The sequence below is a fragment of the Narcine bancroftii genome, chromosome 1 (genome assembly GCF_036971445.1).
Source record: "Narcine bancroftii isolate sNarBan1 chromosome 1, sNarBan1.hap1, whole genome shotgun sequence".
Classification (NCBI taxonomy): Eukaryota; Metazoa; Chordata; class Chondrichthyes; order Torpediniformes; family Narcinidae; genus Narcine; species Narcine bancroftii.
In genome coordinates, this window is record NC_091469.1 from 488,479,310 (window position 1) to 488,493,995 (window position 14,686).

The following is a 14,686-nucleotide window of genomic DNA, read 5'->3' on the forward strand; positions in this document are numbered from 1 at the left end:
TAAAATTATGAGGGGTAAATGCAAGAAGGCTTTTTTTTTTAACACTGAGGGTGGATGATATAAAAATTAAAGAACATGGGTTAAGGGTGAAAGCAGAAAAGTTTAGGGAGAACATTAGAAGGAAGGAACTTCTTCACACAGAGAGTGGTGGGAGTGTGGAATGAGCTGCCAGCTGAAGTGGTGAATGGGGGCTCAAAGCACAAGAAAAATTTGGACAGGTACATGAATTGGGGGTCGGGGTGGTATGGAGGGATGTGGACTAGGTGCAGGTCAGTGGGACTAGCCAGAAAAATCATTTGGCACAGACTAGAAGGGCCTGTTTTTGTGCTGTAGGTTTCTATGGGAAAGGCACACAACCTGCTCTCAGCCTAATGTCCATTCCTCAATCTACACTCGACAGGAGACTCTAGATGCTGGAGTGTGAAATTCAGCTCGCTCTGCTAGAGGAACTCAGCGGGTCGAGCAGCATCAGGGGAGAAAAGGGAAGGGCCAAAATGTTTTGTTGAGACTGGGGGCGCGGAGAAAAGGAGCTAATGGAAAGAGGACAGGGTTGGGGGGTCGAATGGAGGATTGGTGAACCAGGGAGAGGTGAAAGCATGATGGACAGGGGCACCGATACAGTGTTGCACTGGCCCTAACTTGAGGAAGGATGCATTGGCTTCAGAGGTAGTGCAGAAGAGGATCACCAGGTTGATGTGAAGAAGAAGATCACCAGGTTGATTCCAGGAATGAAAAGGATAACCTATGAGGAGAGATCAAGTCATCTGGGACTGTACTCGCTGGAATTTAGAAGAACAACAGGGGATCTTATAGAAAGGTATAAATTATGAAAGGCATAGATAAGATAGATGTAGGTACGTTGTTTCCACTGGTAGGGGAGATCAATACTAGGGGACAGAGTTTCAAGATTCAGGATACGAGAAAATGTTTTTCCCAGAGGGTGGTGAATCTGTGGAACTTGCTGCCCATTGAAGCAGTGGAGTTGGAGTGGAGTAAATATATTAAAGATGGTTGAATAGAATTTTACATTGGAGGGGAATTAGGGGATATTGGGAAAAGGCAGATGGTGGAGATGAGCCTATCATCAGATCAGCCATGATATTGAATGGCGGAGCAGACTTGAAGGGCCGGACGGCCGACTCCTGCTCCTATTTCTTTTGTTCTTAAATGGAACTGGCTCAGACAGCCAACTTGGTCGGCATGCACAAGTTGGGCCGAAGGGCCTGCTGCGCTATAGAATTTGGAAAATGTGACCAACACATTGAAGAGTACCTGATAGCGTCCAGGGTGACCTTCGTTGCAGCCAGATTCAGAGAGCGCAGGACATGATTCCCCTCAGTTCCTGCCAGGATCCCCATGGCCAGCTCAAGGTCCTTCTCCTTGTAGCCCTGGCCTGTCAGGTCCAGTTCCTCTAAAGAGTGTTTCCATTTCAATGCCATCTGTTCCGAACCATGTTTAGCTAGCAGTAGCGTGGTGGTGCTGCAGTACAGACCCAGGAACAGCCGCGCAAGGTCTAGAAGGTTAGAACAGGCACAAGAGGTTCATAAGTAATCAGATGGACTCTTTAATCTCAGATATCCTAAAGCAGTGGTTCTCAACCTTCTTCTTCCTACTCCCATCCCACCTTAAGTCATCCCTGTGCCATCGAGGCTCTGTGATTAGTAAGGGATCTGGGTGGGAAGGGAAGGTTGAGAATCACTGCTCTAGACCCAATTGTTACTGAAATATTTTGCTTGAGAAAAATTACTTTGGAGTTAAGACACCAAGCATATAACAAGTCAATGAGGGGGCGATTCAAACAGTGGTTTTCCTTTCCACTCACCTACCACCTTCAGTAATCCCTTACGAATCGCAGAGCACCTATGGCATAGGGAATACCTAAAGTGGTAGGTGAGTGGAAAGAAAATGGTTGAAAACCACTGTCCTAAAGGGAGAGACAACTCGATTATTGGGCCATTTAGCCCTTCAAGCCTACTACACCACTCAATAAGATCCAACTTTCCTCATGTCCACTCTCCCAATCTTTGCAAATAGGACTAGCTTTGTTGTACAAGTTGGCCCAAAGGATCTGTTGCTGTGCTTTGTGAATCTAATACTGTGTTCTGTAGCCAAAGACCACTTGCTATCAGTAATAGCACCAATGTTTGAGTGTAAGTCCTAAAATCCAATCTGCCTGGGGAATGATCGATTCGGATTCTCAAACAGTACCTTGGTGGTGCTTGCACCATGCCTGCACGCACAGAATGCACACACGCAAAAGCCGAGAGTCGTCGAGAAGTCCAGATTCTCGGGTGATCTGGATTTCAGGTAACTCGATTTTCAGACTTTTACTGTACTAATCAAATATCCCACATCCACATCTTTACTGTGTACACCACTGGTCACAGACGTCTAACTGCAGAAACGATCCAGTACCCCTCCTTAGTCAAGCAAGGGTGTGAATCTGTTGGAAGACATTCTGAGCCTACTACCACTGATTCCTGGAATGGACAGTAAGGTGAAGTTTAGAAGAGTGATGGGGAACATTTTTTAAAAATAGTGGCACAGTTAACGTGATGCTGTCACGGTGCCAGCAACCCAGTTTCGAATCTGGCTCTGTCTGTAAGGGGTTTGTACGTTCTCCCTGTGCCACAGTGGGTTTCCCCCTGATGCTCTGGTTTACTCCCACCCTTCAAAACGTACGGGGGTGAGGTTGTAGGCTAATTTGGGCAGTACAGGTTTAAATGGACAGAATCTGCTTTTACTGTACTGTAACTGTTAAAATTATAACTTTGAAAAGGTGGCTGATGAGAGGGTTTTGAGTTCTGAGAGTTTATTGTGATCTACACAGATTTACCAACATTCTCGCCTGCTGCAGCAACAGGATGTTTCATCCTGTGCTAGAATCTAGAAGTAGGGTTCACTGTTTAGAAATGAGGGATAACGCCAAGATCTGCAGTCTGTAAAACCCTCTGCCTCAAAGGGCAGCAGATGGCAAAGTTTGGAATCTTCATAAGGCGGAGAACAAAAGGTTACCACAAATGGATGTTACAATCAGATCAGCCTTGATGTTATTATGTGGTGAAGCAGACTTGAGGAGCTAAGAGGCTTATTCCTGCTCCCTATTCAATTGAATGTATGGACATATGTGTCACATCTAGCCCCAAGCTTCCAGGCACTGCAGCATCACCATTCACATCTCTCAACATGATCCGACTCCAGGTCTGGTGAAGCTAAAACCGTGGGCATTCTTTTGCTACCCCTTGACTTCACTGTCCTAAAACATCCTCAGACAGTCTCATCTCTGTCCAACATGAACACAAAATCGAAACTATTCCTGCCCATTGTCCCAACTCCCACTAATTCCAACATCGGCTCTTGTTTAAAACCACCATTTTAAGATTCTCATCCCAGGCTTAACTTTAAAACAATTCTCAGGAACTGCAGTTGTGCCCAGTACAAAAAAGCTCCTGGACATCCTGAAGCGAATGCCCTGGAGTGACGACAGACCTTAGAAGAGAAAACAGGGCTGGAAGAATTAACAGGTGGGAGTCTCCAGGCTGCAATTAAAACGGTTTGAAAGAGGTGGCGATGGAATTTATATCGGGCCTTAGTGATACGCAGCTCCATTCAGGTTAGTTAGTTGGCATTTATCATCACATTACAGCTGGTCCAGAGAGAAGGGTTCTTCTGCGAGCAGTCCAACAAGTCATCTCTAGCATACATATAGCCATACTACGTAGAAGGAAAAGGTAATGGTTCCATTATTGTCACATAATACTACATTTAGAATAATGGGTATAATTACAGATTAGGCCTTTATTCCCTGGAGAGTAGAAGAATGTGAGATTTGATAGAGGAATTTAAAATTATGAGGGATCTGGACAGAGTAAATGTAGGTCGGCTTTTTCCACTGAGGGTGGGTGAGATATAATCCAGAGGTCATGGGTTAAGGTTGAAAAGGGAAAGGTTTAGGGGGAACTTCACACAGAGAGTGGTGGAAGTGTAGAACGAGCTGCTAGCTGAAGAGATGAATGTGGGCTCAATTTTAACATTAAAGCGGAATTTGGACAGGAATATGGATGGGAGAGGTATGGAGCACTATGGACTGGGTGCAGGTCAGTGGGTCTAGGCAGAAAAAATGGTTCAGCACAGACAAGAAGGGGCTGTTTCTGTGCTTTAATTCTATGACTCTATGATTCTATAGAGTATAGAGTTACAAGGAAAGATCAGTTTGTATTTTGCAAAGGATATACTTGCGATCGAGGGAACTCAACTAACATTTAACCCATTGATTCCTGGAATGAGGGATTTGTTGAATCGGGCCTTTTTTTTCCCTTGAAGTTGGAAGAATGATAAGTGATATTGAAATCAAAATTATTCAAGAGTTCAGGGATGAATTTTCCCCTAGCTTTGGGTACCTACAACCAGAGGCTGGTCTATAAAGGAGCTGACCATCGAGCACAGAGATGGACAAGAAGAGAATTGATTTTCCGTCTGGGCTCTCATTAGCATCTTCTCCGTTTTCTGCTCGCCTACTCTCCATTCTCCCTCCCTTCCCTCCAGCTCTCCACTCACTTCCCTCTCCATCACAGAGCCATCCCTCCTCACCCTTCTTGCTGGTGTGCCCTCCCTCCCTTATCCACCTGTTACCTCCTGCCATTCAGACTGTTCCTCCCCTGCCCCTCCCCCCCCCACCATTTTGTTCGAGCACGTGCCATCATTTTTTCATTCTTTGATGAAGGGCTCAAGCCTGAAACATTGGTTATGTAACTTCACCTTTGCTGTGAAATGTACACTGTGTGACCAGCTGAGTTTCTCCAGTGTTGTCCTTTGATGTCTAACTGATTTATCAGGCAAGATCTCCCAGAAGGAAACCATGCTGACTTTGGCCTATTTTATCTTGTGCTCTCAAGTGCTCCTTAATAACGGACTCTAGACTCAGGCTAACCAGCCAATAGTTTCCTGTCTTTTGCCCCTCTCCCTTCTTAAAGAGTCGAGTGACATTCCCGACACTAGAGATTCTTAAAAGAGCCCTGCTGATGTGTTCACAATCTTTTCAGCTGCCTCTGTCAGAACCATGGAGTGGAGTCCGTCTGATTCAGCCCCTTCAGCTTCCAAAAACCAATTTCTCAGATGATATTCACTTCTTCCCCCCTGCCCCGCCGCCCCCCCCCCCCCCCCCCCCCCCGGACTCTCTCCGATTTCTGGAACATCACTGATAAAGGCTGATGCCAAATACCCATTCAGTTCATCCGTCATTTCTTTGTTCCCCATTTTTTTCCCAGCGGTTCAAAGTCCATTCTTGCCTCTCCGTGTACAGTACACCTTGATGTTCAGTTTCATGTATTCAGCTAACTTACTTCTGCATTTCATCTTATCACCCTGATTGGCAAATTCCCGCTAATTGATATCTCTTGTCAGCCACCCTCCCTTTAGAATGGAATGAAACAATGCTCCATCTTTTGAATCATTCCCAGAGACTTCAACCATTGCTGCTCGACCGTCTACCCTGCTCGGGTCCCCTTCCAATCAACGTTGGCCAGCTGCTCTCTCATGCGCGACTCCGTGGTTACTGATAACGTCCGTTTTCAGCGTTCTCCTCTCAAACTGCAGAGTGAATTCCATCACATTCTGATCACGTGGTTCTTTCAACTTAAGCTCCCCAATCAAATCCAGTTCATTGCACAGCACCAACTCCAGAATATGTCTTTTTCCCTGTTGGGCTCGACCACAAGGTGCGCTAAAAAGCCACCTTCTCTTGGGATCCAACAGCAACCTGATTTTTCCAGTCTACCTACATAGTTAAACCTCGAATTTACAGAATTGTAATCTATACCAATATTGCACATTACTAAAAGTTTTGTGATGCATCTTTGTAACAACAGTCCTCATTCTAATTACCAAAAGACGTGGGAGTAGAATTCGGCCCATCAAGTCTGCCTCATCATCCAATCGTGGCTGATGCATTTTTCCTCTCATCCGTTTTCTCCTGCCTTCTCCCCATAACTCTCATTCTTATGGATCAAGAGCCTATCAATCTCCACTTTAAATGTACCCAATGACTTGGCTCCATCTATGGCAATGAATTCCATAGATTTACCATCCTCTGGCCACAGAAGATGCACCTCATTTTGGTTCTAAAATTGAGAGGCGTTTGATATTCTGACATTAAGAGAATTAAAGGAGAAAATGGCACTAAAGAGAAAGTTCAAACCTTATGGGGTCCTTTCCTTAATTATTTTCAGAATTTATAAGATTATTGGATCCCATTTTACGGTTTGCTTGTCCTTTCTTTCATGCATTAATGGAACAGATATGTTTAATCATAACTTCACAAGGGAAGGGTTAGATTATTAGATTAGCTTGTGTTTTATATACATTTTGTTTTTTTGGTCTCTTTGCTTACAGCTATTTGTTAATATAGTTCACTTTGTTGGATATATATTCTTGTTATTACCTATGAATGAACATACATAAAACTCAATAAAAATATTGGAAAGAGAGAAAGGACAGAGATGACCTTACTGGATGGCAGACCAGATAGATAGGACCAAAAAGCCGACTCCCTTTTCTATTTGTAAAGCCCTCCAATCTCGCGGCGGCAGAGGTAATGTCAATGAAACCAGTGCTGTCTGTTGTTATGGGTTATATTATTATGGTTATGGATAAATATGTCTTTAAAAGAGATAGATTGTGGGGGTTTAGTGTAGGTCACTTCATAAACAGAGTAACACTTCACAAAAGGCATCTCATTTAAAATGTACGAGCTTTGCTGAAGCCGGACGTTGAGGCTCCAGTTGGGTTTGCAGCAGCAGTGAAGAATGCTGATCTATTGTGCGTGGGCAATAAAATCCAGGCTCAGAAGTACTAGTACGATCTTTCAAAGATTGGGTTTGGGGCCTTGGGAGAGGTCATTTTGTTTTCACAAGCAGAGAGAGGAAAAAACAAATAAGAATTTTCTCTGAGAGAGAAGTCAGTTCTACAGTAGCAGTTGAGGCTGCAACATGGCAAACTGGCAGGTTTGTTAAAAGACTCAAGTTTGAAGACGCGTTGAGAGTTCTGAGTTCAGCCTGTTCAAAACCCTTGTAGTCCTTACAAGAGGAAATGGCTGGCTAGAATGTTTCTCCTGAAATAAGGGAAGAAGAGGTGATCATTTGGAAAACCCATGATGGGGTAAGTTTCGGCAGGACACTGAAGTGGCTGATTGGAGGGACTCGGTTTGTGTGTGTCAAACGAGCAATAAATTTCTCTCTGAAACCAACAAGAACCTTCCTGAGCGGTAACCATTTAACTTTAAACACCAGAGCCTGGTGAAGATTCATGACGTTAAATTCTGTGCAGAGTATAAGAATTGCCCGACACCAGTGAACTTGGAGGAGTGAAAAGTGAATGATTGGACCGTGAAACACAGACCTTTCCCGAACTTATACACATTACATACTTGTGCGCTTAGAATTAGAAGGGGGTTAAGTTAATAGTAATAAGTTAAAGTCTGATCTTGTTATTATGTTTAAAGAAAATTAAAAGCAACTTTTAAGTAACCATTGTCTTGGTGAATTTCTATTGCTGCTGGGATCTGGAGTCTTCTGGGCTCGTAACATTGTAAAGAGTTTGTACATTCTCCTCATGTCTGCATGTCTCCAATTTCCTCCCACCTTTCAAAACGTACGGGATTGATGGTTAATTGGAGTATTTTGGTGGCACAGGCTGGAAGGGCTTGTTACCAAGATGTAAATAAAAGTACCTGGACAGAGGACTCATGTAAAGGATGGGGTGAGAGAACCATCTCCCTACCTTGACAGGGCAGGAGTTGCAATGCCGCTGATGTGATCCGGTAACAGCCTCGGAGATCCAAGGTCCGCAGCTTGGACGACAGGTGCAGCAGCTTCACCAGAACCTCGTCCGTGACCAGGGAGAACGAGGAGGTCGCCAGGCACAACTCCTCCAGCTCAGGGAAGCCGACCTCTGGTGAAACAATCATGTGGCAGGCCTTGGAGAACCAGGTCAAATTCAGGAGCCTCAGGACCTGCAACAAATGATGCTGTTAGTGAGGGGCCCACAGAAAGAGAGGGTGCGTTACTGAGCACAACAAGGAGGCAAGGTATTACAGACGGTGACCACTGCAAGAAACCAGAGAGAAGGACTTGCACAGTGATGGGTTTCAGCACTTGAATCACTGGAAAGGCTCGGATTCAAATTTAGGATTTATTGTCAGGGGACATACATGGACATCACATACAACCCTGAGATTCTTGCCTGCTAGACGGATAGAACTTCCACTTATTGATAATGGTAAACTGCACTAATGAAAAAAAATACAAAAGCGAGAAATGTAAAAAAGAAAAATGTAAACAAACTGCAATACAAAAAAAAATTCATTTATAAATAATGTGCAAAGTAAGGATCTTTAAATCAGTCTCTGATTGAATGTTTAGTAAAACATGAAAGTCTGCAGACACTATAGAACCATAGAACACTACAGCACAGAAAGCAGGCCATTTGGCCCTTCTAATCCACGCCAAAAACATCATACTGCTAGTCCCACTGACCTGCACCTATTCTATAACCCTCCAGACCTCGCCCGTCAAATAACTGTGCAGTTTATTTTTAAAACTTAACAGTGAGCCTGCATTTACCATGTCAGATGGCAACTCATTCCACACTCTCACCACTCTCTGAGTGAAGATGTTCCCCCTAAACCTTTCCCCTTTCACCCTAAAGCCATGTCCTCTTGTATTTATCTCTCCTAATGTGTGGAAAGAGCCGACTCACATCCGCTCTGTCTATTCCTCTCATAATCTTGTAAACCTCTATCAAATCTCCCCTCATTTATTCTTTGCTCCAAGGAATAAAGTCCTAATCTTTCCCTGTAACTCAACTCCTGAAGACCTGGCAACATTCTGGTAAATCTTCTCTGCACTCTTTCAATCTTGCTGTGGTTCGGTGACCAGAACTGCACACAAAAGTCCAAATGTGGCCTCACCAATGTCTTATACAACCTCACCATAACATCCCAACTCCTGGACTCAATACTTTGATTTATGAAGGCCAAGATATAACCATATAACAATTACAGTACAGAAACAGGCCATCTCGGCTCCTCTAGTCCGCACCGATTTAAGTGATCTCCTCTAGTCCCACTTACCTGCACTCTGCCCATAACCCTCCAATCCCCTCACATCCACGCACTCATCCAACTTTTTCTTAAATGACAAAAATGACCCTGCTGTAACCACCTCTTCTGGAAGATCATTCCACTCAGCCACCACTCTCTGAGTGAAGAAGCTCCCTCTCATGTTACTTCTAAACTTTGGCCCCCTAACCCCTAACTTATGACCCCTTGTTCCAATCTCACCTACCCTCAAGGGGAAGAGCCTATTCACATCTACTGTCTACCCCCCTCATAATCTTAAATACTTCTATCAAATCCCCCCTCTCAACCTTCTTCGCTCCAATGAATAAAGACCTAGTCTACTCAATCTTTCTTTGTATTCTAGATACTGCAATCCAAGCAATATTTTAGTAAATCTTCTCTGCACCCTCTCTGCCTTATTGATATCAAGATGCCAAAAGCTTTCTTCACATCCCTGTCTACCTGTGACACCACTTTCAGGGAACTATGTATCTGAATTCCCAGATCCCTTTGTTCCTCCGCACTCCTCAGTGCCCGACCATTGACTATGTATGTCCAGGCCTGAGGCCTCCATCAAGGTACCTTCAATCTCGAAGTGCTGGTTATGTATCTTCATCATGGTAAAGGGGCTCAAGCCCGTTATGTACCTTTATCTTTGCTACATAAAGGACACTGTTTGACCAGCTGAGTTTCTCCAGCATTGTGTCTTTTACTTATCTGTTTCAGTGTTGTTTGAGAATCTGATAGTAGAGGGGTAGCAACGGTTCCTGACCCTGCTGGCACAAGTCTTGAGGTACCTCTTGAGTTTAAGATTCAAGTGGATAGTGTTAGGTCTGCATTGTTCATGAATGAGTGAGACAAACACCAGGCTGAGTCGAAATCAGGGTTCTTTGTTCTTTATTACCGGATTGTAACACTTGCGACTAACAAAGTTAGTCGGAGAATGCATTCTGCCGTTATCAGCAAAATGGTGATTTTTTTATACCCTTGGATACATGTTTAGAACATCATCATATCATTACTTGTCCAATGACTAAAACTGTTGCTATCCTTTCCCTGCTAGCTTCCTGCCTCTCAATCCATCAATGTCTCTCTTATCTTGTAAGTACAAGGATGCATTCTGTTACTCCTTAGTACTGGGTGACTCCTTCTCCGGTCCCATCTCATGATGTTTTACCTAACAGGAGTACAAGGACACCTCCCCTTCTTGTTACTGCCCTGTACAGGGTAACTCCCTACACATTCCCATCTCATGATGTTTTACCTTACAATAGGAAAGGATTAGAGGCACATGGACTAAGCGCAGGCAAATGAGACAAGCTCAGGTAGAAAAGAGAGCAGACACTGGAATATGAAGCCAATAACCCTCTGCTGATGCAACTCAGTAGGTTGAGTAGCATCAGTGTGAGAGAAAGAACTGTCGACTTTTCAGGACGGAACCAGTCAAGACTTGCCTTGTAGGGTTCAGACGCAAAAGGTCATCCATTCCTTTTCTCCTGAACCGCCAAGTTCATCCTGCTTTTTTTTTAAAACCTTAGGTAGCCAATTTGTTGGGCACAGACAAGTTGGGCTGAATAGCTTGTTTCCTTGCTGTACGACTCTTAAAGTTTAAAATTTGTCCCTAAATACCCGGTACCGTGAGAAGATCAACAGGTTATCTCTAACATTCATATGGTCATGTAAAGAGTATAATTTACAAACTAGAGCATTTTAATGAAAAAAAATTAGTTCCAAACAAGGGCAGCACTGGCATGGAGTTCATTTGGGAGGGTGATGACTGCAGGGAAGAAGCCGTCTTTAACCATTTGAACTCCGTGTCCCTGTTTTCTGAGACTGGTTTTATACCCAACCACCAGCTGGTACTTACCGATGTTCATACTGTGGTTTACCCATGGACCCAGTTTAGGAAAGGTTAAAAATGGTCGGAGACCAAAGGGTTAAACCTGCAAGTGCATGCTATCGCACACTTAACCCGCTAGGAGAAGTGAGCAGTGACCAGGGTTTGATGGTGGAGGAACTCAGCTGGTGTTGCGTCCATAGGAGGTAAACATACATTAATGATGTTTCGGGCCTGACCCCGAGAAAAAGAGAAAACCCTGAAGGATTCAGGTCTGAAATGTCGATTATATATCTTTACCTCCTATGGACACTGTGAGAGCAGCTGAGTTCCTCCGGCATTTCTGTGTCTTTAACACAATCACAGGGTTGGCAGACTTTTGATGTTTCACTCCGAGGTGTGATGGGTCCTCCACTATGTTGGCTGCCTTTCCTAGGCAGAAGGAGATGTAGATGGGAGTCCATGGAGGGAGGTTTGTGTGATGTTCTGAGTGGTGTCATCAGTTTGAGAATGAGTTGGACTTGGCACATGATTGGATTGGGAAAGTAAAAAGTAAAACATGAAAGTCTGCAGACACCGTGGTTAAGTAAAAACACAAAGCTGGAGAAACTCAATGGGTCAAACAGTGTCCAGGAATACCCCACTTTACAAAACTGGAGCGTTCCTACAGAACCTTTTGTAAGCTGAAATGGCGTAAAGCGAAGAAGCGATCACCATTGATTTCTATGGGAAAATGTTTTGAGCATTGCCAGACCTGAAAAATAACCCACCAAACAACACATCAAACTTAAAATAACACTAACATTTATTAAAAACATGAATGTTATGATACACAGCCTATAAAGTTGAAATAATGGATGTACGCAGTGTAGTTAGGCTGAGATTGGGGTTGTGGGAGGTACGGGAGACTGGGATGTAAGAGAGAGAAGAAAAGTTGCTCGGGGTTGTGCGTGAAGCCTCTAGAATGGCTCACTACTTTCATAAAAGTGAAAATCCTTTCATAAAAGCACAGGTTTCTTTGTAAAAGCAAATTTGTGTAACGTGAGTATCCGTAAAGTGGGGTATACCTGTACTTGAAAGATCAAAGATAAAGAATCATAACCAATGGTTCAGGTTTGAGTTCCTCATCAAATTGAAGATGACACCTTGATGAAGGGCTCAAGCCCAAAGCATTGGTTCTTTATCTTTACCTTTGCTAGATAAAGCACATGGTTTGACCTGCTGAGTTTCTCCAGCTCTGTGTTTCTTACTGAATTGGGCAAGTGTTCTTTCTGAATGAGGTGGTACTGAAAGGGAGTGAATCTCCCCCCATCTCTCGCCTTCCACCGCCCCCTTCCCCTTAGATCCCAAGTACCTGCAGTTTGGGGCAGCCAGCCTGTAGCGTCTCAACACAGAACTGAAAGTAGGGGTTGGTCTGCTTGATTTCAGTGTTGACCTCCAGTAAGCGAAGTTCAGTGCAGTAGCCAGCCTAAGAGGACCCGAGCACACAGAGAGAACAGGTGAGTAAAGCAGGGACAACCTCTGGTCCCTCCAATGCTGCTTTGCCTCCTGTTCTTCAGTGAACAACCTGGACCAAATATCAACCACCTGCTAAAAGATGTCAAATAAAACAGATATTACGATATTTGTCAGCCTACTGTAACCCTGCGTCTCCTTTTAACACTCAAACCAAATCTCCTCTCCATTTTCCTTGCTCTAATCGTCTCACTGAAATCCTTCTTCTCTGAAATTAATTGAATTAATCTTGGCCTGTACTTGTTGGAATTGAAGAGAATGAGGAGAGTGGGGGGAACTCATTGAAACATTTGGAATGTTGAAAGGCATGGTCAGAGCAGTTGTAGAAAGGTGGTTTCCCACGGTGGGAGAGATTAGGACTAGAGAACACAACTTCAGGACAGAAGAGGAATGAAGGTGTCCGCTTAGAACAGAGATGCAGAGGTATTTCTTGAGCCAGGAGTTGGTGAATCTGTGGAGATTGTGGAGGCCAAGTCATTGGGTAGATTTAAGGTTCTTGATTAACCAGGGAATCAAAGGTTGTGGGGAGAAGGCCAGGCAGTGGGGCTGAGTGGGGAAAATGGATCATCTCATGACTGGAGACAGACTCAATGGGTTGAATGGCCTACTTCTGCTCTAAGGTCTTATGGAATGTTTCTCTGAGACCTTCACATTCTTCTTAGGATTAAAAATTGGATACATAGGAAGTAGGAACAGGAGTAGGCCAAAAATGGCCCATCGAGCCTGCTCCGCCATTGAATACGATCATGGCTGATCTAATTTATGACCTAACTCCACCTATCTGCCATCTCCCCATATCCCCTAATTCCTCAATCATGTAAAAATTTATCTAACTGAATTTTAAATATGTTTAATGAAGCAGCCTCAACCACTTCCCTGGTTAGAGAATTCCAAATATTCACTTCTCTCTGGGAAAAACTATTTTTCCTCATCTCTGTCCTAAATCTACTCCTCCGAATCTTGAGACTGCGTCCTCTCGTTTTAGTATCCCCGGCCAGCTCAAAAAACCTTCCTACATCTATCCTATCCATACCCTTCATAATCCTATATGTTTCTATAAGATCTCCTCTCATTCTTCTGAACTCGAGCGAATACAATCCTAGACGATTTAATCTTTCATCATAAGTCAACCCCTTCATTCCAGGGATCAACCTAGTAAACCTCCTCTGGACCGTCTCCAAAGCCAGTATGTCCTTCCTCTAATATGGAGACCAGAACTGGACACAGTACTCCAGGTGCGGTCTCACCAGTACCTTATACAGTTGCAACATGACCTCCCTACTTCTGAATTCAATTCCTCCAGCGATGAAGGCCAACGTTCCATTTGCCTTCTTAATAACCTGCTGCACCTGCAACCTAACCTTTTGCGATTCATGCACAAGCCCTCCCAAGTCCCTCTGCACTACAACATGCTGTAGTTTTTCACCCTTTAAATAATATTCAGCTCTCTTATTTTTCTTGCCAAAGTGGATAATCTCACACTTACTAACATTGTACTCCATCTGCCAGACCTTTGCCCACTCATCCAGCTTAACTCTATCCCTCTGCAGACTCTCCACATCCTCATTACAATTTGCTCTTCCACTCAATTTGGTGTCATCCGCAAACTTGGCTCCACCACATTTTGTCCCCTCCTCCAAGTCATCAATGTAAATAATGAACAGTTGTGGGCCTAACACCGACCCCTGCGGCACCCCACTTACCACTCTCTGCCAACCTGAAAAACTCCCATTTATCCCGACTCTCTGCCTCCTGTCAGACAACCAATTTTCAACCCAGGCCAATAGACTTCCCCGGACTCCACTTTCCTGTAACTTACTGAGAAGTCTCTTGTGCAGCACCTTATCAAACGCTTTCTGGAAATCCAAATAGACAACATCAACCTGTTCCCCTCTATCCACCACACCCATTATATCTTCAAAGAATCCCAACAAGTTTGTCAAACAAGATCTTCCCTTTCTAAAACCATGCTGCGTCTGCCTGATTGAACCCTTACGTTCTAAAAGTTTCACTATTTCATCTTTAATGACGGCTTCAACCATTTTTCCAACTACAGACGTCAAGCTAATTGGCCGATAATTTCCAGTCTTCTGCCTACATCCCTTCTTAAAAGGTGGCATGACATTTGCGGTCTTCCAGTCTGCCGGGACCTGCCCAGAATCCAAGGAATTTTGGTCTATGACCACCAATGCATCAACTCTAACTTCTGCCATTTCCTT

At 44.0% G+C, this 14,686-nt stretch overlaps 1 protein-coding gene across 1 annotated transcript in view; it reads right to left on the bottom strand.

Annotated features, from left to right (window-relative positions):
- Positions 1–14,686, bottom strand: part of fbxl6 (F-box and leucine-rich repeat protein 6) — a 36,042-nt gene that overhangs the window by 913 nt on the left and 20,443 nt on the right. Inside the window, 3 exon segments of the mRNA XM_069915082.1 lie at positions 1,273–1,513; positions 7,777–8,008; positions 12,307–12,420. Of these exon segments, the coding sequence (XP_069771183.1) occupies positions 1,273–1,513; positions 7,777–8,008; positions 12,307–12,420 (587 nt within the window).